This window comes from Neophocaena asiaeorientalis, unplaced genomic scaffold (genome assembly GCF_003031525.2).
Source record: "Neophocaena asiaeorientalis asiaeorientalis breed wild unplaced genomic scaffold, Neophocaena_asiaeorientalis_V1.1 scaffold134, whole genome shotgun sequence".
In the NCBI taxonomy this organism is placed as follows: Eukaryota; Metazoa; Chordata; class Mammalia; order Artiodactyla; family Phocoenidae; genus Neophocaena; species Neophocaena asiaeorientalis.
Genome location: NW_020185339.1, coordinates 29545054 through 29569773, shown reverse-complemented (window position 1 = coordinate 29569773; position 24720 = coordinate 29545054). Strand labels below are relative to the sequence as shown.

Sequence of the window (24720 nt, the reverse complement as noted above, 5' to 3'; positions counted from 1 at the left end):
TACAGTAGTAAATATATAAAATGTGCCCGCTTATCACCGTACTAACAGTAAGAACAGTAAAAAACAAAAAAGGGAAAACATCTCATTTACAATAGTGACAGAAGCTTTAAAGATGTATGGGTACATTTAATAAGCATGGCATGATAATCTATGAAATTTTATTTAGGGATATAAACGATGTCTAACAAATTGAAAGAAATATTCTTGTTGTGAAAGTATTCTTACTGGCATGACTCAACATCATTAAAATGTCTACTATCCCCAAACTAGTTTTTAAATTTAAGGCCATTTAAATCGTAATCCCAAAATAGGACTCTTTTGAAACTGAATAAGAATAATGGAGCTCATATAAAATAATGAGAAAGAATAATAGTGGTTGTGGGGCAATGTTGTTGAAGGAGACTTATCTTGCCAAATATCAACATAATATTTTAACTAAAAGATGAATAGAACATTGATTAAAAAGTTAAAAACTATAAATTTATCTCAGATTTTAATGTGTGACTCAAGTGCTATTTTAGTTCAGTTAGAAAAGAATAGCTTATTTATTAAATGTTGCTGTCATCGTTGTTATCCATCATAACCTAACGTAGTTAGACATCTATTTCACACCAAGTGAGTACAAACATGAATTCCAAATGATTATAGACGTAAATGTAACAAATTTTTAAAACTAAGTCTAAGAAAGTATATCTAGGGAACTATTTTTAAATTCAAAGTGAAGTAGACCTTTATCTCAGAGGGTAAAGAGATTTATTGTTTGAAGAATATAAATTATGTATGAATATATAAAAACTAAGCTTCTGCATGGCAAAAGATACCATAAACCACAACAAGAACAAGTAGCAGAACAGAAAAAAAACCACCTGCTGCATAGAATACAAATGTAAATATACATGAAATGTGAAATGCTCTAAAACTTTGATTAGAAACAGCAAACAGGGCTTCCCTGGTGGCGCAGTGGTTGAGAGTCCGTCTGCCGATGCAGGGGACACGGGTTCATGCCCCGGTCCGGGAAGATCCCCACATGCCGCGGAGCAGCTGAGCCCATGAGCCATGGCCGCTGGGCCTGCGCATCCAGATCCTGTGCTCCGCAACGGGAGAGGCCACAGCAGTGAGAGGCCCATGTACGGCAAAAAATATAAATAAATAAAAATAAACAAGCTGAAAAAAAATGAGCTGTGGATATAATCTTCACAAAAGATCAAATGCAAAGGACCAACTAATATGTGAAAAGATGTTAATATTGCCTAGTGGCAGAGGAATGCAAATTGAAATAAAATAAATAAATTTCATGTTATGTACTCAAAAACGTTTACTGTAGCATTTTTGCAGTGGTTAAAAAATGGAAGCAGAGTGAGCCTAAACATAGGGGAATGCTTTAGAAACTATGGCACATTCACAAGTAGAATTTTGTGCTGACACACAGAAAAATGAATTAGAGCTATGGCATTTGAAGTGTAGTATGTTTTATAAATTATTAAAGAATGAAAAGCAAACAATAAAGTGTGTATTTATACAGTTTTTAAACAGAGATGGAAAACTTCTATATGTATACATATATGTATATGTGTATGGAAGTTTGAATGTGACTATATAAACCCAGAGAAAGCTAAGAAAGATATATACTCTGTGATTAACATGGGTTACCTTGAGTGGAGAATAAGGAGAAAATGTGGAAAGGATGGCAAGCCAATAAAACAAACAAAAAAAAAAACAGGAAACAGATTGTATGATGTGATCCCATTCAGGTGTTTATGTAAAATGATGTCTGAATAAAAGAATATAAATAAATAAAAATGGCTCAAAAAACAACACTACATAGAAATTAAATTTACTCTTATTTGTTAAGAAAAAAATAAAATTTATCCCCAGAAATATTCTCTAGATTATTGGAGATAAAAATTCATCTATTAATATATTCTCTCCAACATGTAATTCTTTCCTTTTCTCATTCTGATCTCATCTTTCAGGCCATGTTCGTTTTGAATCCTGGACCTCAACAAAGCAACAGGGAAGAATTTAGGCTATGAGGAGTAACTAGCTTTATTCCATTAGGGAGTCACAGTATGCTGAGGCAAGGGAAACATGGTGGTTTTAGAGAGGCTGGAGGTTCTTGGTTCTCCAGGTCCTCCAAGTCCATGATGTCACTATTCTGATACTCCATGATGCTGAGAAGATGTAATTCCCTGGTCAACATCCATTTCTCTGATAAGTAACCTGCTGCTGTAGTGAAGTCACTATTCAGTCTCTGAGTTATTTTTGAATAGTCTCTGCTCTACATCTATAAAAGGACAGGCATTCTTTCAGCACAGGGAAAGAAAGTCCCTGAACTTCATTCTGAACCTTAAGGTCAAAAATCAAGAAATGTCTTTTAGATGTTGTGTTGTATAAGCTGTTTATATATGTTGAATATTAATCCCTTGTCAGTCATACCATTTTCAAACACTTTTTCCCCAGCAACCCGATTTAAAAATGTGCAGAAGAACTAAATAGACGTTTTTTCAAAGAAGACATGCAGATGGCCAACAGGCACATGAAAAGATGCTTGACATCACTAATCATCAGGGAAATGCAAATCAAAACCACAAGGAGATATCACCTCACACCTCACACCTGTCAGAATGGCTATCATCAAAAAGTCTACAGATAAACGCTGGCGAGGATGTGTAGAAAAGGGAACCCTTGTTTGTGGAAATGTAAATTGGCACAACCAATTACTGTGGAAACCAGTATGGGGGTTTCTCAAAAAAACTAAAAATAGAACTACCATATGACCCAGCAGTTCCACTCCTGAGTATACAGCCCAAAAAAACAAAAACACTAATTTGAAAAGATACATGCACCCTAATGTTCATAGCGGCATTATTTACAATTGCCAAGACATGAAAATAACTTGTGTCCATCAACAGATGAATGGATAAAGAAGATGTGTTTCACACACACACACACACACACACACAATATGGAATACTAAGCCATAAAAAAGAACAAGATTTTGCCATTTGTAGCAACATGGATGGACTTGGAGGGCATTATGCTAAGTGAAATAACTGAGACAGAGAAAGACAAATACTGTACGGTATTACTTATATGTGGAATCTAAAAAATATAACAACAAAAAAGCAGACTCAGAGAACAAACTAGCGGTTACCAGTGGGGGGGAGGGGTAACATAAAGGTGGGGGAGTGGGAGATGCAACTATTAGGTGTATGATAGGCTCAAGGATATATTGTACAACACAGGGAATATAGCCAATATTTTGTAATAACTGTAAATGGTAAGTAACCTTTAAAAATTGTATAAAATTAAAAATTTAAAAATCAAGAAATGAAATAATTGTCTTGACAAAAGAAGACACTGTGGTGTTGGCATTCCTCTTTCTCTCGTACTTGCTTAATTTTAGCAACTTTCCCTTACTGAAAGGCTGATTAGCACAGTGTCCATGGTCTCAGGCAATGGATCTTAAGAGTGGCAATTACATATGATGAGCAGTAATGACGGACAGACGGCTCACTTCATTGTGCGTGTCTTAGCACAATCACGAATTCTACATACCCTCACTTCCCTGATATTTGTTGCCTACAAATCAATCTCCCAGCTCCAATTTCAAAACCAATCATTTTTCTTTGAAAAAAACAGAGACTGACTGCAAATAACCTGATTAAAGAGAGAAAACACATTTTCGGAAAAAAGGATAGTTCACAAAATAGAAGAGGAAGGGCAGCATAGTGATTACTGTCTTTTCCCAAATCGTAACTAAATATCTAAATCTAAATACTTTGCATTTCACCAAAGTTCTGTTGCTTGAACCTCACCTTTGGCATTAGTGGTATTAATTACCATTCTTTGTAAGCAACTGAATCCAATAGCAAATATAATTATAGAAAGTATTTGCGAGCCTCATAGACTTAATGGAAGCAGCACTACAGTGATTGAGAGTGTGGACTTGATTCAAACGGCATGGGTTAAAATTCCAGCTCCACCATTTCCTTGCTATGAATCGCTGGACAGCATACAAACATCCTGAGTCTCATTTCCTCATCAGTAAAGGAAAGCTAACAATAAACCTATCCCATGTATCTGTTGAGATAACTATGTAGGATAATAAAATGTACTATATTCGTTTTCTGTTGCTGCCATAACAAATTACCACAAACTTAGTGGCTTCAAATGACACAAATACATTTTCTGATAGTTCTTTAGGTCAGAAATATGGGTGCACGCAACTGATTTTTTGCCCTGGGTCACATAAGGCCAAAGTCAAGTCAGTAGGTCTTACCTGGAGGATCTAGGAGAGACACCATTCAGGTTGTTGGCAGAATTCAGTTCCATGAATTCCATGGACTAAAGTTCCTATTTCTTTGCTGGCTCTTGGCTGGGGGTTGTTTTCAGCTTCTAGAGGCCACCCACAACCTCTGGCTCATGGACCCACACCAGCAATGGTGGGTTGAGTCTTTCTCATGCTTATATTATCTCTGACCTTCCCTTTCTGCCTCATCATAACTGCCTACAGCTGGAGAAGTTTCCCTGCTTTTAAGGATTCATGTGATTAGATCGAGCCCACCTGGATAATCTATACTACTCGACCCCTTTTAAGGTCTATAACCTTATTCATCTGCCCAGCCCCTTTTGTCACATAACATATTCACAAGTTCCAGGGATTAGGAGATCATCTTCAGGAGGCCATCCTGTCTATCCCAGGAACTTAGCGCACTTTGTGACATGAGTTAAGAAATGTAACAAATTAGCTGTTATTACCATATCTATTAAAAATACGACCTCATTAAGGACAATTGCCAGGGGAACAGGGTTTCATGGTCTCTTTAGGCACTATGCTCAGATTGACTTTATTCTGAATGATGGTTTTTTTGTTGCCGTTGTTGTTGTTTCTTCCTGCTCAATATCTGAATTTCCTAGAGAAGGATTCTAAATAACCTCACTTGGGTCTTCGTTTCACACCTTGCCTCAATGCACTGTCGGGAGAAAGGGGAGAATGGTTAGTCTATCGAGGGTTATAGGATCACCTCACTTTATGGACGTGTAAATTTGAGAAAATCCGTCTTCCTGTGGACTTGAAGTGTAATTATATGAAGAAGCATGAAGAAGTAATAAGCAACAATAGCAACAGATGTCCACATAATGTGAATAATAAATCAACATTTTAACAAAATGATCCCTTGAAAAAGAGGGTTATCTGATTCATTTCTCCTTTTCCAAATAAGACTGAACCTGAATCATCCTAAGGTAAGAGTTTCCTGTCCTTTTCAGAAGTATTTCCAAGGAAATAAATGCCACTATGTTCCCTGTAACATCTGGCAGCATGGACAACCAAGAAACTCTCCTTAAAGTCCATTGTTTGATCAGGTGGCGCAATAGTTCAGCTCCTCTTTCATTATCATTTTGTGTACACTCCAAGAGAGAATGAAAATATTTTCTAAACATTCTTCCCATAGCTGCCTTCACCTCTTTGTTCTGAAGGCTAGAGAAGAGGGGATTCAGCATGGGAGTGATCACACTGTACTGAAAGGAGAGGAACATCTCCAGAGTGGAGCCTGAGGTTGGCAAGAAATAGCTGAGGAAACCTGAGCCATAGAACAGGATCACTGCAGTGAGGTGAGAAGAGCAGGTAGAGAAGGCCTTGCTTCTGCCTGAGGTGGAGCTGATGCTCAGGATGGTGGAGATAATGTGGTCATAGGAAGAAACAATCATAATGAAGGTTCCAAAGAGATGCAAGACAGAAGAGCAGAGCAGGAGTGTGAAACTGGTGGAGGTATCAAAGCAAGAAAGATGGAAGACAGCTCGCAGCTGAAGTGGGGAAGAGTTTGGTCCTCACAGTAGTCTAAATTGACAGCCAGAAGGATGTTGATGAGAGCATCAACAAAGGCCAGGCCCCAGGAGCCCCACACCAGCCCAATACAGAGCTGGTTGTCCATCACCTGGCCACAGAGCAGAGGGGAGCTGATGGCTACATAGTGGTCATAGGCCATCACAGCCAGCAGACACGCCTCAGTGCCCCTGGTGGTAAACACAAAGAAGGCCTGAGCCAGGCAGCTGTCTACAGAGATGGTTTTACTTTCAGAAAGTACATTTTCCAGCATCTTGGGGACTGTGACAGATGAGTGGCAAAGGTCCAGAAAGGAGAGTCATCTCAAAAAGAAGCACATGGGTATGTGGAGGTGAAAATCAGCCCTAATCATCAACAGCATTAAGAAATTTCCCATCAGAGTGAGGAGGTAAATCAGAAGGAACAGCACGAAGAGTACAGCCTGAGTATGGGGGTCAATAGATAGTCCAAGGGGAATGAACTCACTGACAAGCACTGTAGTTTTTCATTGCCATATAGAGGAGGGTTCTCTCTGGAAAACAAAGAAGATCCATCAAAAGTCCTTTAATGCCTCTCAGTTACCCCAGCACCTAGATCTTACTCTGCATAAATGTTTTTTCATTACTGTCTCACAATCCACATTCAGATATTTAAAAGCTCACTTCCTGGTCATCATCGTACCATTGATGTTTTAAATCAACTATATTACTATTGTTTATTATAATCTGATTTTGAGCTAGAGTATTTTTATGTGGTTCAGAGTGATACATTTGAAAAGGAAAGTTTGCTGATATTAGAGAAATATGGAGAAAAAAATTAGGAGTGAATTACTTGAGAAATAGAGCATTAAATCTAGATGGAAAGGACTTAGGTAGGAGCAGAGGCACTTTGTCTATTCTGTGTCAAGGAGGGAAGGTCAAGAGTGCAAGGAGTTAAGAGAATTTACACTTGATTGCTTCCATTTGTTTTCAATAAAGTGTAAACGACTTCATTGGTTATGCATGTGTATGTCTGTGAGCATGCACACAAGAAACTATAAAAGCATGATAATGATAAAATTAAGTGTTCAGTCATGGGAATAGAGGCCAAGGTGAAGTATAAGAAACCACTAGGGGGTAGGAGGACAATATGACCTGAAGGGATTTAGAGACTGAATGTGGAATTAGACTGCTTTGGAGTTTTCTTGTTTTAAATTTCTCTCGTTTTATTTAGTGGCATCATGTTATCATTTAATTTTAAAATACATTAATACAATTATAATAAATTTTTAAAAAACTGGTAGCCTAGACTATCATGCCCAGTGATATTTTAGGTGGGATTTTGTAGGCAATGCTATGATTACAATGAGTCATAAGAAGCTGTTCCCAGTAATAGAGCAATGCTCTGGGTAGATACACCAGGCTCACTCTAAAACCAATATATCCAATAATATATGTAGTCACCGCATGTGATGTCTTAGCCATTCTGGCAGGTTTTAAGGTCCCACATGGTCATCTAAACTCTATCCTCACACTTTAAGACGTGTGTATATATTCCCACACTATCTTGATATTCTAGACTTCACCTGAGTCTCAATATAACTATTCAATACTCTGGCCTCAATCTAGAGGCCCATCCTGGCCTTTGATGTTCTAATTCAACACTAGTTCATTTAATTCATCATTGAAGACTCAGAAACCTATCCTTTTGTCCAGTCATTGACTAAATAGCTGAGTTTCCAAGCCCAGGTGAGGAATAAAACCCAATTACCTGAATTCTCAGTGGTACACTGGTTTGTAGCACTTTCAGATCCAGTAAGTGATAAAACTGTTTAGCTTGTGAAGTCAACATTGAGAATACCACTGTAAGGAAGAAATAGAAAATCATACTGAAAGTTAACATTCATGTTGGATTCAATACTAATAATGTAAAGTGATAAACTGTGGACAATATCTGGACATTTATTTACAGCAATTTGGCATCAGGATAAAGGAGATACTTTCTTAAATTCTTCCTCTTTCACTCTTGTGTATAGCAGCATTGTTCATGGGGGCTCCCAGGGCTCATCCTGAGATCACCCCAGAGCAAAGCAACTTGGAAGGGAACTCAAGTAAGGGTTCACGGTAGCCAGGGATGAGGCTTGTTTTTGTATGATTTCAGAGCCAACACACACTGGCAAATGCTACCAAATATTTAAAGAAGAATTAATACCAATCCTTTTTAAACACTTCCAAATAATAGAAGAGGGAACACTTTCAAGTTCATTTTATGAGTCCGTTACCCTGATTCCAAAGCCAAACAGAGGCACCACAAGAAAAGAAAATTATAGGCCAAGATCCCTGATGAACATAGACGTAAATATCCTCAACAAAATATTAGCAAATTGAATTCAACAGTACACTAAAAGGATTATTCACCATGGTCAAGTGGATTTATGCCTGGGATGCATGGATGGCTCAACACACACAAATCAATTAATCTGATACACCACATTAACAGAATGAAGGATGAAAACCACATGATAATTTCAATGGATGCAGAAAAAGCATTTGACAAAATTCAACATCATTTATGATAAAAATTCTCAGCAAAGTGTTGAGGGAACATACCTCAACATAATAAAGACCATATATGACAAACCCACAGCTAACATCACACTCAGTGGTGAAAAACTGAAAACTATCCCTCTAAGATCAGAACAAGACAAGGATGCCCACTCTTGCCAATCTTACTCAATACAGTATTAGAAGTCCTAGCCAGAGCAGTTAGGCAAGAAAAAGAAATAAAAAGGCATCCATCCAGACAGTATGGTACTGGCACAAAATGCTTTGTGACAGCCTGGAGGGGTGGGATGGGGAGAGTGGGAGGGAGGGAGACGCAAGAGGGAAGACATATGGGAACATATGTATATGTATAGCTGATTCACTTTGTTATAAAGCAGAAACTAACACACCATTGTAAAGCAATTATACCCCAATAAAGATGTTTAAAAAAAAAAAAAAACTCCTACTACTTAATAAAAAAATATAATTTAAAAATGAGCAAAAGTCTTGATCAAACAGTTCATATAAAATACATGAATGCCTACTAAATACCTGAAATAGTATTCAACATCATTAGCCATCAGGGAAATGCCAACTAAAATCACATGGATATTTCACAAGAAATCCACAAAAAGGGCTAAAATTAGAAAGGGTGACTACACCAAATATTGGTGAGATGTGGAACAACCAGAACTCACAAACAGTGTTAGTAGAACTATCAAATGATATAACCCTTTTGGAAAAAATCTGACAATTTCTTATAAAACTTATGCCTACTGTGACCCAATAATTCCAACGCTAGATATCCCCAGGAGAAATAAAAATAATTATGTACAAAGGGCTTTTACAATAATGTTTATAGTAGCTTTATTCCTAATAGTCCCAAACTGGAAACAACCCAACAGAATGGATAGGCAAATGGTGATTCATTCATACAATGGTGTATTACTCAACAATAAAAAGACAATAGGGCTTGCCTCGTGGTACAGTGGTTGGGAGTCCACCTGCTGGTGCAGGGGACACGGGTTCAAGCCCTGGTCTGGGAAGATCTCACACAGGGCGGAACAACTGAGCCTCTGTGCCACAACTACTGAGCATGCGCTCTAGAGCCCGCGAGCCACAACTACTGAGCTCAAGTGCCACATCTACAGAAGCCCACACTCCTAGAGCCCGTGCTCTGTAACAAGAGAAGCCACAGCAATAAGAAGCCCGCACACCCACCACGACGAAGGGTAGCCCCCACTCACCGCAACTAGAGAAAGCCCACAGGCAGCAATGAAGACCCAATGCAGTCAAAAATAAATAAATTAAATAAATAAAAAAATTTAAAGACCCTATATAAAAATAAATTTAAAAAATTAAAAGACAATAAATTACTGACACATGAACAACATGGATGAATCTCAAAAACATGCTGAATGAAAGAATCTTGACACAAAATCATGCATACTATATGATTCTCTTTATATAGTGTTTTGCAACAGGCAAAACTAATGTATAGTGGAAAAAGCAGAACAGTGGTTAACAAGTGGAGAAGTGGGGAAAAGAATTGATTGGAAAGGGACAGGAGGTAGATTGCTTGGGTGTTGGTAATGCTCTATATTTGAATAGGGATTTGGGTTACACAAAAGTTTGAATTTATCAAAATTTACTGAATGACACTCTTACTATTTCAGCATGTAGAATTACCTCAAAAGAAAAACAGAAGGTGTAGTCAAATCTTGAACTCTAGTTGATGATATGAAGGCTGAAGTATTTAGGGTAAAGTGTACTGATGTCTGTCTTTTTTTGAAATGCATTTTTAAAAGGTGGATTATAAAAGACCTGTACTCAGAAAACTATAAAACACTGATGAAAGAAATCAAAGGTGACACAAACAGATGGGGTGATATACCATGTTCTTGGATTGGAAGAATCAATATTGTAAAAATGACTATATTACCCAAAGCAATCTACAGATTCATTGCAATCCTTATCAAATTACCAATGGCATTTTTCACATAACTAAAACAAAAAATCTTAAAATTTGTATGGAGACACAAAAGACCCCGAATAGCCAAAGCAATCATGAGAAAAAAAAACGGAGCTGGAAGAATCAGGCTCCCTGACTTCAGACTATACTACAAAGCTACAGTAATCAAGACAATATGGTAATGGCACAAAAACAGAAATACAGATCAATGGAACAGGATAGAAAGCCCAGACATAAACCCACGCACCAATGGTCAACTAATCTATGACAAAGGAGGCAAAGATATACAATGGAGAAAAGACAGCCTCTTCAATAAATGGTGCCGGGAAACTGGACAGCTACATGTAAAAGAATGAAATTAGAACACTCTCTAACACCATACACAAAAATGAACTCAAAATTGATTAAAGACCCAAATATAAGACCGGACATTATAAAACTCTCAGGAGGAAAACATAGGAAGAACACTCTTTGACATAAATCACAGCAAGATCTTTTTTGACCCACCTCCTAGAGTAATGAAAATAAAAACAAGAATAAGCAAATGGGACCTAATTAAACTTAAAAGCTTTTGCACAGCAAAGGAAACCATAAACAAGATGAGAAGTCAACCCACAGAATAGGAAAAAATATTTGCAAATGAATCAACTGACCAAGGATTAATCTCTAATATATATAAACAGCTCATGCAGCTCAATATCAAAAAAACAAATAACCCAATCAAAAAATGGGCAGAAGACCTAAACAGACATTTCTTCAAAGAAGACATTCAGATGGCCAAGAGGCACATGAAAAACTGCTCAACATCACTAAGTATTAGAGAAATGCAAATCAAAACTACAATGAGGTATCACCTCACATCAGTCAGAATGGGCATCATCAGAAAATCTACAAACAACAAATGCTGGAGAGGGTGTGGAGAAAAGGAAACTCTGTTGTACTGTTGGTGGGAATGTAAATTGATACAGCCACTATGGAGAACAGTATGGAGGTTCCTCAAAAACCTAAAAATGGAATTACCATATGACCCAGCAATCCTACCACTGGGCATATACCCAGAGAAAACCATAATTCAAAAGTTCACATGCACCCCAATACTCATTGCATCACTATTTATAATAGCAGGTCATGGAAGCAACCTAAATGTCCACAGACAGATGAATGGATAAAGAAGATGTGGTACATATATACAATGGAATATTACTCAGCCATAAAAAGGACCAAAATTGGGTTATTTGTAGAGATGTGGATGGACCTAGAATATGTCATAAGAGTGAAGTAAGTCAGAAAGAGAAAAACAAATATCGTACATTAATGCATGTATGTGGAATCTAGAAAAATGGTACAGATGAACTGGTTTGCAAGGCAGAAATAGAGACAGAGATGTAGAGAACAAACGTATGGACACCAAAGGGGGAAAGGGGGAGTGGGAAGAATTAGGAGATGGGGATTGACATATATACACTAATATGTATAAAATAAATAACTAATGAGAACCTGCTGTATAACACAGGGATCTCCACTTTGCTGTACAGTAGAAACTAACACAACATTGTAAAACAACTATACCCCAATTTTTAAAAAAAGGTGGATTGATGAATGGATAGATGTATAGGTAGGTGATGAGGCATGTATGTATACTAAAATGTTAATAGTAACATTTAGATGTGATTATACGGATGTTCATCATAGAATTCTTTTTTTTTTTTTTTTTTCGATACGCGGGCCTCTCACTGTTGTGGCCTCTCCCGTTGCAGAGCACAGGCTCCGGATGCGCAGGCTCAGCGGCCATGGCTCACAGGCCCAGCCACTCCGTGGCATATGGGATCTTCCCGGACCGGGGCACGAACCCGTGCCCCTGCATCGGCAGGCGGACTCTCAACCACTGCGCCACCAGGGAAGCCCCATCATAGAATTCTTTCAACTTTGTTGTATGTTTGAAATTATTTATTTTTAAATTAAATGAATGCTGAAAAAACATTTTAAAATTATTATAGTAAGCCACAAAATACTAATGAAATTAAAAACATTAAGTGAATAATAGACAAAAATTACAAATCACTAACATTGATTCATGAATTAATAAAAAACCCAAATACACCACTGATTATTAAAGGAAATAAATTGGTAATCAAAATTTTTCCTCCACAACAGGACAAGAAATGCCTAAAATTTTAAAGGCGAGTTTTATAAAACCTTCAAGGAAGTGATAAGTCCTTTTTTATGCAAATATTTTAAGAAAATACAAAGATGAAAGAAAACATACTATTGATGCCAAGATCAGATGTCCAGAATATGCAAATCTATATACGCAAAAAGTAGATTAGTGATTGCCTAGGGCCAGGGTTAGGGGTTAGGAATGGAGAGTGACTGCCATGGGCATGGGGTTTCTTTGAGAGTGATGAAAATGTTTTGAAATTGGGTTACCATAGTAATGGTTGCACAACTCCGTGAATATGCTAGAAACCACTGAATTGTACACTTTGAATAGATGAACTTTGTGATGTGTGAAACATCTCAATAAAGCTGTTAAAAAGAATATGCCAAGACGGGAATAAAGACGCAGACCCACCAGAGAATGGACTTGAGGATACGGGGAGGGGGAAGGGTAAGCTGGGCCAAAGTGAGAGAGTGGCATGGACATATATACACTACCAAACATAAAATCGATAGCTAGTGGGAAGCAGCCACATAGCACAAGGAGATCAGCTCCGTGCTTTGTGACCACCTAGAGGGGTGGGAGAGGGAGGGTGGGAGGGAGGGAGACGCAAGAGGGAAGAGATATGGGAATATGTATATGCATAACTGATTCACTTTGTTATAAAGCAGAAACTGACACACCATTGTAAAGCGATTATACTCCAATAAAGATGTTAAAAAAAAAGAATATGTCAGATGAAAGCAAGAAAAAAATTATACTATCTCACTTATGAACATCAACAGGAAATTCCTAAGTTGAATATTGGCAAAAGTTAATTCAGTTTTTACCACTCTACCTAAGAAGGGTGATTTCAGGAATGTAACAATTCTTCAACACCAGAATACCTGTTTATATAATTTATTATTAAAAATGTAAACAATAAAAGCCATATGATTATTTCAATAAATTTATTTTTATTCGACATGTATTTATTGCATGCTTATTATGTGAGGGACACTACACATTAGTAAACAAAAGAGAAAAAGTCCGGATCCTCAATAGAAATAGTAAAAGCACTTGATAAAATTTCACACCAATTCTTAGGAAAATATTGTTAGAAGAGAACTCTTATAATAAGTTAAAGGCATTGATCAAAAACAGAACAATCATCCTTAATGCTGAAATATTAGAAGCTTTCTTACTGATCCCAATAGGAAGATGCTTGTAGTAGAGGCCCTGGCCACTGCACTAATTATGCATAAAAATGAGATATACAAAAACTGCATAGAAAAAGAAAAAAATTGTTTTCCTTTATGTAAGATAAAATAATTAAAATGTAATTTTAAAAATCCAACAGTGTATATATAAACAAGCCATTAGAACTAGGAAGATAGCTCGACAAGGTACAAGTTCAACAAGATACAAGATCTGTATACAAAATACCACAGCATTCCTAGAAATAACCAAGGAGTAAATGTAATTGGATTGTTAATTCACAATAGAAACAAACAGTGGAAGGTATCTGATAATACATCTAACAAAATTTGTGTGTGACCTTTAGCAAAATAATTTTCACCAGTGGCAACAGCAGATCGGCCTTGGTGAATGAAAATGTTGTTGAACCTTTGCATAACCACCACCTTGCCCAGCCATGGCCACACTCTTTGTGAATCCATGGACCAGAACTAGGCTCACCAGGAAGGAAAAGACTGGCACTCACATAATAGGCTATTCTACTCACAGAACTATTTCAAACTGCTTTGGCCCTCTGGTGAGAACTCATCCTACATATATTCTCTGTGTCTTGCTCATGATTCATACATTCAAAATACATTCATTGTGCAACAGGCATGTTTGAAACTATTTTAATATTCTTGAAAAAGTAGTGAAGATGCCAGAAAATGTCGTCGCTCTCTTTGAGTTTATATTCTCTGCTCCTGCGGAGTGCAAAGTGAAGGGGAGGAGGACAGCTGACAGTTGGTAAGTAAGTAAAAACTAAAAGGTAAGTTCAGAAAGAAATAATAATTAACTTTTGACCATGATCATTTTAATCCATACACCTCACCTAAGTCTCCTTCTCACTAGTGCTCTAATTGTGTTTCACGATCTAAAGGGCCTTTGTTGAAAAGCCCTTTGGTTTCTTTCTGGTGTTTATCAAAGGTCCTGTACAGTACTTGCTCTGTTGTTGATTTGCTCACCTTCTGCCTTTTCTGCAGCACCACTAGAGCTCTGTGGCAGAGCTATTTGTCCAGCAGTGTGTACAAGCCAGGGAATCTTCTCTTGTTATGGGGCCCCCTCACAGCTGGAGATGGTGGGTCACTATGTAAATGGTTTGAAGCATGATACACAAATGTTTTATTTGTAGTCTCTATTGACACGTGTAGGTCAAATAAACAACTTCAAATATCCTAAGAGAGTGAATGGTCCAGCATTGACCATGTGCTCACTCTTGTATCAGCCACTGTGCCAGGAAGAATGAGTGAATAATGAGAAGGGGAGGGGGGAGGATTTGGGGACACTGTGATTAACAGTCTCTCTGGGACCACATTGAACACACGGAGTTTAGTTACTGGAAGAATGGTAAAGATAGCCTAAGCAGACAATAACAATGTCTACCATACTGTCTGTAATAAATTAAATATTTTTGCAAGAAAAATTGCTAGACAAAATGTTTATCTATCCACCTTCCTCTGATTAGGACTGAACTGGTATCATTCCAGAAAATAACTTCAACTTTTCTTAAGTATTTTCAAGAAAAGAGGTACGGCATCGCGCAGATCCTTATATCAGAGAATTCTCCTTAATATGCAGGCACTATTTATTGCAATTCTACCCAATTTCCTCATCATTCTGATTTTTTAATCTATGATTTGAAACACTAGGAACATTTTCTCAACATTTTTCTCACAGCTGCCTTCACCTCCTTGTTCTTCAGGCTGCAGATGAGGGGATTCAGCGTGGGGGTGATCACACTGTCCTGCAAGGAGCAGATGAACTCTTCAGTGGATCCTGAATTTGGCATGAGATAGCGGAGTAAACCTGAGCCATAAAAGAAGCTCACTGCAGTGAGGTGGGAGGAACAGGTGGAGAAGGCCTTGCTTCTGCCTTCAGTTGAGCTGATGCTCAGGATGGTGAAAAAAATGCAAACATAGGAGAAAAATATCAAGAGGAAATTTCCAAAGAAATGCAGGAGGCTGGAGCAGAGCAAGGCAGTAAAACTTGCAGACACGTCGGAACAAGACGAAGCGTAGAGAGAGGGCAGCTCACAGCTGAAGTGGTGAATATCTTGAGCCTCACAGAAGTCTAAATTGAGAGCTACAAGGATATTGATGAGAGCATCCGTAAAAGCCAAGCCCCATGAGCCCCACACCAGCCCCATACACAGCTTTCTGTTCATCATCTGGCCATACAGCAGAGCAGAACTGATGGCAACATAGCGGTCACAGGCCATGACAGCAAGTAGGCAGGATTCAGTGCCTCCAGTGGCAAACACAAAGAAGACCTGAGCCATGCGGCCCTCGACTGAGATGGTTTTCTTCTCAGACAGGAGGTTCTCCAGCAGCTTGGGCACAGTGACAGAAGAGTGGCAGAGATCCAGGAAGGACAATTGTCCCAGGAAAAAGTACATGGGGTTGTGGAGCTGGGAATCCACCCTTATCACCAGCAGCAGCAGCAGGTTCCCCGTAAGGGTCAGGATATAAATAACAAAGAACAGCACGAAGAGCAGAGCCTGGATTTGGGGGTCAGCAGGCAGCCCAAGGAGGATGGACTCAGAGACAACACTGTGGTTTCTCATTGCCTTCAGTACTTTCTTTGGAATGCAAGAAAAAAATCAGGTGAAGTCTCTTCTGATGCCTAACAAATACCCAAGTGTTTTAACCTGCTCCATTCATGAAGTTTCATGCCTACTCAAAAATGTACGTTCAGCAATTATACTCCAATAAAGATGTTTTTAAAAATGTACGTTCTGAAATGATAAACTTCCCTAAGTCTCTAGATTTACCAAAACCTGTAATAATCTTTTCTGTGGGGTCCCAACACTAGATCAACTCCCTCTCCACCTTTACTGTCCTTTCTTTGATGCCTTAGAGTTTATTTTTTGTTGTTTTATTATTAAAGTGACTGGAGGATATTTATAAACTGTTGATAATAAACTAGTAGAGAGGGAGAAATTGCAGGAGGAAATTTAAGAGAAAATTGCAGAAATGGTGTCTCTGAGAGCAGTTGGGTCTCAGAGCAGAAGCAGAGCATGGCCAAAGGCAGGAGAGGGTTTACTTCATCAAACATGCATGAAGTCCATAGATTTGATGTTAGGAAGGAAGCAGTTCTCATCTAATGGCTTTTATTTTTTCGCTAAATATTTAAATAGGGTCATTAATGGAAAGTGAAGAGGGGTAGTGGCTGGAGATTTGCAGAGTGAGGAGAAAGGGAATTAATTAGAGAGAAAGTAGAACAGAGATATCCTAGATGTTATATAATTGATCACAAGGAACTGCTGACCCATATGAGAACACACTCTGCTCATAATCTCCATGCCCAGCTCGGGTAACCTATTCAGATTCAGCTCCTGTCTGTGCCTTCATGCCAGTTGTAAGTACAGACTACCCACTAACTTTCTAAAGTTTGGCCTTCTTTTTCTCTACTCTAAACTGACAATCCAAATTACATCCAAAGATTCAGGATAACGCTTCAACACTACTGACTCCACCATCTCGACCCTGACCTGCTCTATCTTTTGTGCTCACACTGCAAGACTGCCACCCAATATGATTTCTCTCCCATGTATAGCCAAACGACACCCAGAATTAGAGCTATCTTAGAAATCAAGTTCACATTACCTGTATTTCTCACCTAGTTGAGCGATATCTAGCACAGAATTAAACAAAAACTTTTTCAAATCCAGCGATCCAGAAGATGACTAAATTTGAATGTCGGTGTGAGAATTCAGAGTTAAGATGGAGTTTGAAAATTCCTGTTGGATATAGACCTCTTCCTTGATTTCTAAAGGAGGAAAATAAAAGGGTAAGTTGTGTATATTATTTCTAAAAACCTCAATTCTTCCTCTCATGTGGGGATTATAATAATTTTCTATTATTATTACTCTTTTTTCTTTTACTCACCACTGTAGCTCTAGCTGCAGCAACCTGGATTCATCCTGAGAATATCACATCATTGGCAGAAGACACAGGAAAATCAAGTCATGAAATACAGAGAAGCACCCATTGTAATTTTGGAGGGCAACAAAAAGAAAGGTCCCCTCCATTTTACTCATCTCTAAATGGAGCCCTACTAACTAGCACTAGAAATTCCTTAAACTTTGGGGAAACTTATTCTCCTATAAATAAGAGCCAAAGAGTGAAAATCTTGCACAGGGTATTTTCATGAAGGACAAACCTAGAAACTGTACACTATCAGGAACCATACTTCCTCACAGGTAGAGGTGTACCGTGTTAGAGTTACTTGAAGCAGTCAAAGAAATAAATAAAATCACTTATTTTTTTTTGCCTGGTGCTGCAATTTCACTGTCCTTGATACTTCATTTATTCAGAATCGATGCTTCAGATTCCAAATTGAGAATGGAAACAGCTCTGAGAATGCTACCACTATAAGTTTTCAGTTGTTATCGTAATTAGGTGGAGTTAGCCGACTAGATCACTTCCAAAGAAAGACAGCCTGAGAGGAGTCCATTTTAGAATGGGACATACGAAAGTACCTAGCATTGTGACTGGCCCAAGGAGTTGCTCAAAAATGTTACTTAACAATTAAAATAAATGCACAAATGAGTGAATGAGTAAGTGAATGGAGAAAACTCAGAAAGAGAGTAGTCTAGAGCTTTACTACTACTAGAGAACAGATCTGATTCGGAACCTGTAACGGATTTAGACATCCTGAGCTTGCATGAAACCAGTTGTGGGAAGGGCACAGGAGAAAAATTCTGCCAACAGGAGAGGTTTGCCCCAATGCAGTGTCTCGTGCCCTCAACTTCCACATACCTATGAGTATATAATTATAGGGAATACCTATCATTAAAGGTACAATTAGTTTCTGGACCCTATATGTTTGGAGGGCTTGGAGAGGGTTATTTTTGAGTCATGAGGTGCCCAAAGTCTATCATTTTCCTGATCTCCTCCCCCTTCTTATAGACAGTTCTCAGGTATTAGCCTCCCCAAGCTTCCAGGTTTCTGGTATAATGTGGACTTTCACCATTAGAAACAAGGAGTATAGTAAGACATAGGGAAACTCCTGTCTTAATTGTCCCATATGTGAAATGAAAGCTAAAAATAATTAGCTTGGAGTGTTGTGAGGACTTAACTTACTAACTGAAGAGTGGTGCTGAAGACAACGGAGGTGCTGAAGAATCATTACATTCTCTTTTCTTCACCTCTAACACAAGTGGTTAATTTTCCCAAAAGGAGAACAAGAAGTAATTTTGAGGAACAGACCAACAGTCTAGGTAACAGAAATGAACACCATGTCAGAGAGACTTGAGGGGGGCACTACCTCAGCCCAGGGGAACAAAGGTAAGATGATAGAACTGCAGGAGAAAGGAGGGGCCTGATGAGGGAAGGGTAAGAAGTGGTGGGAACTGAGGGGAAACGGGGAGCACAAGAACAGGAAAACAACATCAGAAAACAGAAGGAAAACATTACCAAGTTTCTCTGTTCCTGGTGCAGAATACATCCTGGTGGGCATGCCTCTGAGTGCAGGAGAAATTCACAAGATAGAAAATGCACCACAACTGTCCCACCGTGTAAACTGACATTGATTTTTCTATTAGACATTTTGTGCATAAAGACAAATGTATAAAGCTCAGTCCTTAAAAGCCCCTGCAAATAAAGACTTCAGAAAACTCTTCTGAGCTTTGGTAGCATTTTGGTCTTATCCTTTATGACCCCATAAAATGACAAAGAAAAGGAAAACTGAGAACTTCAAATTCCTAACAAGGAATAAAGCAACCTCATACTTCCCCTAGCATAACTGCACAATCATTTCTTTACATATCTCTATTACCGTTGATATACTGCTACGAGCAGCATCCTAACAAAGGAGGCTCAGGTCTACCAGAAGGCCCTGTGTGTTAAGGTGGCCAATGGGATGGCAAGGTGTAACCTGAAAGCCCAGGCGGCATCTAGGTCCTTCCTGATTGCTGGAAAGCTCAGACTGAAGTATACTTTGGACTTGTTAGCTAAAAACAGTTACTGGATGATCCCTCTGGGAATTACCATTGAAGCTAAGTGACTCATAGCTTACCTTTAGATAGTTTTGCTAATGTTGTCAAGTGTTTTATCATGATACACATTGAAGACATAATTATTATACATGACATTATCACTATTATATGATCAATGGTCATTTAAATTTACCTACATGTTTGACTTTTTTTTTTGCTCAATTTTTCCTATATCTAGAATTGAAAGTTCAATACCTGAAAATAGATTTCAATGGATAAGTTTAATACAAATTAGACAAAGTTGAAGAGGTGACTCAGAAGATAAGCCAGAAGAAAATAAGAACTTCCATCTGTGGGCATTTTCCTTCTCCTTGAGGAACTCCTTTTAATTTTCCCTTTAGTGCAAGTCTTCTAGGTGATGTATTTATTTCACCTTCATTCTTAAAGGATGTTTTACTGGGCACAGAATCCTAATGGGGGAGGGCTGTTTTTTTTTTTTAATTCAGTACTTTTAAGATACTACCTCATTGTCTTCTGTCTTCTTGTTAGTCTAATGTTTCTCTTGAGAAGTCAGTTGTTGGTCTAAATTGTACTTCTTTGGAGCTAATTTGTCTTTCCTTTCCCTCTTGCCACTCTTAATACTTTCTGTTTTGACTTTCAGTAATTTTATTATGATGGGACAAAGTGTGATTTTCTTATAATTTATCACACTTGGGGTATATTTATAGAATTCCTAGCATTTATAGTTGATATAATTTTTCAGTTTGGAATATTTTCGTTCGTTGTCTTACATATTGCCCTATTTTCTTAGGTATTGCCTAATTCTCCCTCTTCTTTAGAACTCCATGTAAATGTACGTTATCCTTCTGCATCTATGCATTATGTATCTCATACTCTTTTCTTTATTCTTTCTGTGCCTTACTGTATATATTTTCTTCTTGCCTATCCTATAAGTTAGTATACTCCTCAACACTAAGTTCCTTTAAACTTATCCATTAAGATCTTATTCAGCCATTGAGTTTTTCTTTTTCAAGATTTTCACTAAGATTATTTATAGTTCCCAGAAATATTATGCCAAAATTCTCAATCTTTTCTTTAATCTCTATAAATATTTATTTTAAAGTTAAGCATCTGGATCTGCTTCCACTGTCTCTAGTTTCTGTCTCCCCATATTCTTGTTAAATTTTTTCTATTGAGAATAGGATATTATTATGAAAAATTATGGAGATAACTTAAGGCTCTGAATTATATTCTCTTCCTCCAGAGAAAATTTTTACTTGCTTCTGTCAGACAACCATGGGCATCAGCAATACTGGATGACCCTCATGTAATTTGGAGACTGAAATGAAGCTGGGCTCCAACCCACACAAAGCTTCTCTGCTTCCAATCCACCTTTACTTCAGGGTCTTGCCTTTAAGGTTCCAACCCACCCTTGTGGTCCCTGAATTCCATTTTCCCCACTAACTTTAGGAAACTGTCAAAATAACTTTTCACATTTTCAACCACCTCTTCAAGATGCCCTTACAGGAAAAAGAGACCCCTAAATGCAAAGCTTGCTTCTCTGGGTTTTCTTCTTCTTTGGGATGACAGCTCCATAATTACTCACTGCCTCCTTAGCTTTCAAATATCTTTAGAGCAGATCTTAAAAATATGCTGTTCAGCTATTTAAAAATTTTTTAAATGTGTGTTGGTCCAAGTGATCTAGTTAGTAGTTACCGAAGTGAAAGTCCCTGATAATTTTAGTCCATTCCTATTCTATTATTATTATTTTCTATTGCTAATTTACATATTTTATAATACTTTACTCTTCCGTCTGCTTTTCCTCTAATCTCAATTTTTATCATTCTTTCTTTGCTCCCCTACCTTTTTAAAAGCAATGGATGTTCTTATTACATATTTCTATCAAAAGAAGTATATGCAAAGAATTTGAAGCTTCTTAGTTTATTTTTTTTCCAAGATTGGTTTCTTCCTCTATCTTAGCATTGCGTATCAGTTAGGATACATTTGGATGAAAATAAGAGAAAACTTAAATAGCCATAGTCTAATCCATAAGAATGTTTATTTTTACTTGAGAAATCTGGGAATGGGGGGGCGGTAATGAGATTTGGGGTTTTATTCAGCATTTCCATGATAAGTAAAGTTATTGCTTCAATGTGACTATGATATTTTTCCCTTTCCCTCATAGTCTCACACTACAGGTTCTGTAGCTCCTAGCATCACATTCTTTTTTTTTTTTAACTGTGTAAGTTTTTTTTAAACATCTTTATTGGAGTATAATTGCTTTACAATAGTGTGTTAGTTTCTGCTTTATAACAAAGTGAATCAGCTATACATATACATATATCCCCATATCTCCTTCTTGCATCTCCCTCCCACCCTCCCTATCTCACCCTTCTAGGTGGTCACAAAGCACTGAGCTGATCTCCCTGTGCTATGCGGCTGCTTCCCACTATCTATTTTACGATTGGTAGTGCACATATGTCCATGTCACTCTCTCACTTCGTCCCAGCTTACCCTTCCCCCTCCCCGTGTGCTCAAGTCAGGGAGGAGTGCAAAGGTTATTCCTCTAGAGGATGCTCCTCAGACTCATTGGCTAATACTGTGTCACATGAATACCCTTAGCTGCAAGGAAGACTGGGAAGCTGATTATCTGGGAAAGGAGAGTGGAATTTCATGAATGGTTTAGACAATAACAAAGTACCCCCTACTATTGGGTATCTAAATAAAATGAGAGATGTTAGTAAGTAAAAAAACAAAATAATAAAATAGGCAAGCCATGGTGTCCCCTCCCAAATGGCATGTTTCTTTCCTTCCTAATTTTGAACGTCTTTACTGTAGTATGCTAGAATTCTCACTGATACCCTTACCTTTCTATTTGTCTTTCCTTTTTTGTTATAGATTAAGAGCTTAGATACTTCACTGAATGCATTTTTTGGTATCCAATATGTAAGAACATGTTTACCTATCTTCCTATCTGTGACTACATACTTCTGTATAGAACTATTTTTACTCCCTCCATTTGATAGATGCTATGGCCTGAATGGTGTCCCACAAAATTCACATGGTGCAGTCCTAAGCCCCAATGTGATGATATTTGGAGATGTGGCCTTCAGGAGATAATTAGGTTTAGATGAGGTCATTAGGGTGGGACCCTCATCATGGGATTAGTGTCCTTACAAGAAAAGACACAGGAGAGCTTGCTCTCTCTCAATCTCCACCACTCAGACTATGGCATTTGGCAATGAAAAATATGTACTGAGCTAATACAGTAGAGGAGATGTCCTTCTCAATCCAAGACAAATGCCTCCACCTATGCTTTAGATATTTTTCCATTCTGCTTCCTCTGGGACCAAGCTCCCTCAAACTTGCTATTTTTCTAGTTGGTATTCAATTTTTCCTCTCCATTTGTCTTTTACATTTAGCAGTTAGCACATTCAAACTATCTTCTCTATTTGTGTGTGTTTTCATAGCATATATTATTTTCTAAAACTACTTTCCTAGTCCCACATACCCTTACAGCATCTGACTTAATTCTTGCGTTTTCTCACACCCAAATGTACTGAAGTAATAACGATATTACCTGGCAACCATTTCTGCACCAACCACTCTTCTAAAGCTTCTCTATGGTTTATTTATGATCTCCGACACAAGAATGAATTTGTTCTAAAACACCGAGATGCATAAAACACCATTTTCGGTATTTTTAATGTTTTTTGTTTTCATTTATTTTAAAAAGTGTTTTTATTAGGTAACATTTCAAATATACATAATGACTAGAGAAACATAAATAACATCCAGTACATACCATGCATAGTTAACAAATCTTAACTTTTACCATATTTACTTCAGATTATTTTTCAAAAATAGGACACTATAGATCTGAAGTCTTCTTTGTATACCATTTCCCAATCCCTTCCTCCCTACCCATAGATAACCACCATCCTAAAGTCAGAAAGTAGCCTCCTGTGGTAGACAGGATGGCCCCCCAAAGATGTTCATTCTCTAATCTCTGGAACCTGTAAATGTGTTACCTTACATGGCAAAAGGGACTTTGTACAGACTTTAAAATAAGGAGATTATCTTGGATTAGCCAGGTGAGCCCAATCTAATAATACGAGCCCTTAAAAGCAGAGAATTTTCTCTCACTGGCATGAGAAAGCTGAGGTAGAAATGGAAGTCAAAGAGGAGTGGAAGCATGAGAAGACCTGGCTCATCATCTCTTGGGGAGGGATACATAGAAAGCATGAGAAGTAATGCAACCAGCCTCTAGAAGAAGAGCCTAGCCCCCAGCTGAGAGCCAGCAAAGAAACAGGGACCTTATTAGTCCTACAATGTCAAGAAACTGAATTCAGCCATCAATCTGAGCCTGTAAGTGGATTCATCACCGGAATCTCCAGAAAGGAATGTAGCCCTGCTGATACCTTGATTTCCACCTGCTGAGACTCTAAGCAGAGGACCCAGTTGAGCGTGCTGTTCTTGGACTTCTGAGCTACAGAACCCTGAGATAATAAACAGGCATTGCTTTAACTTGCTAAATTTTTGGTAATTTTTCACAACAGCAAGAGGAAACTAATACACTTCTTCATGCATGCTTTTATATTTTTTTATTACACGTGTCCGTTTTTTAAACTCTACATAAATGTCTCCCACTACATGAAACATTTTGAAATTAGTTTTTATTTTGTCAGCATGTTTTAGAAATTTATCCAGGTTGATATGTAGAAATAGTTCATTCATTTAATTGCTAGATAGTGTTCTACTGTAGAGGTATACCACATTCTATTTATTTTTCAGAAGATTAGAGCACATGTGATGAATCTGGATATGTTTGGGTTTATCTGTAGATTCTATAGTATTTTCTATGTAGAAAAGCACATCATCTTCAAATAACTAACCTTTTTTTTTCTTTCCAATTCTTAAATTTTAATTTCTTTCATTTCCTTATCTTGGGAATTTCAATACAATATTAAATTGTGTAAGTGATAGTGGCCATCCTTGTCTTATCTTAATTGAAGACAAATTTCTAAAATGTATTGTTTAAGCAAAAGTTTACTGTAGGCTTTGTAATTACTCTATCACATTAAGAAA

At 37.7% G+C, this 24720-nt stretch overlaps 2 protein-coding genes across 2 annotated transcripts; both read right to left on the bottom strand.

The window, feature by feature from the left end:
• Positions 1–5202: 5202 nt before the first annotated feature.
• Positions 5203–8920, bottom strand: LOC112394010 (olfactory receptor 8S1-like). The gene is given in 3 exon segments (XM_024736444.1): positions 5203–5792; positions 5795–6322; positions 8902–8920. Coding segments are annotated over 3 exon segments (1137 nt in total).
• Positions 8921–15339: 6419 nt separating this feature from the next.
• LOC112394009 (olfactory receptor 8S1) lies at positions 15340–16336 on the bottom strand. Its single transcript, XM_024736443.1, has one exon. The coding sequence runs from the start codon at positions 16255–16257 to the stop codon at positions 15340–15342; it is 918 nt and encodes a 305-aa protein (XP_024592211.1). The 5' UTR covers positions 16258–16336.
• Between the last annotated feature and the right edge of the window lie 8384 nt (positions 16337–24720).

What these genes read in the sequence shown, in the direction of transcription:
- LOC112394009 (XM_024736443.1), bottom strand. Translation starts at nt 16,257, where the DNA reads ATGAGAAACCACAGTGTTGTCTCTGAGTCCATCCTCCTTGGGCTGCCT.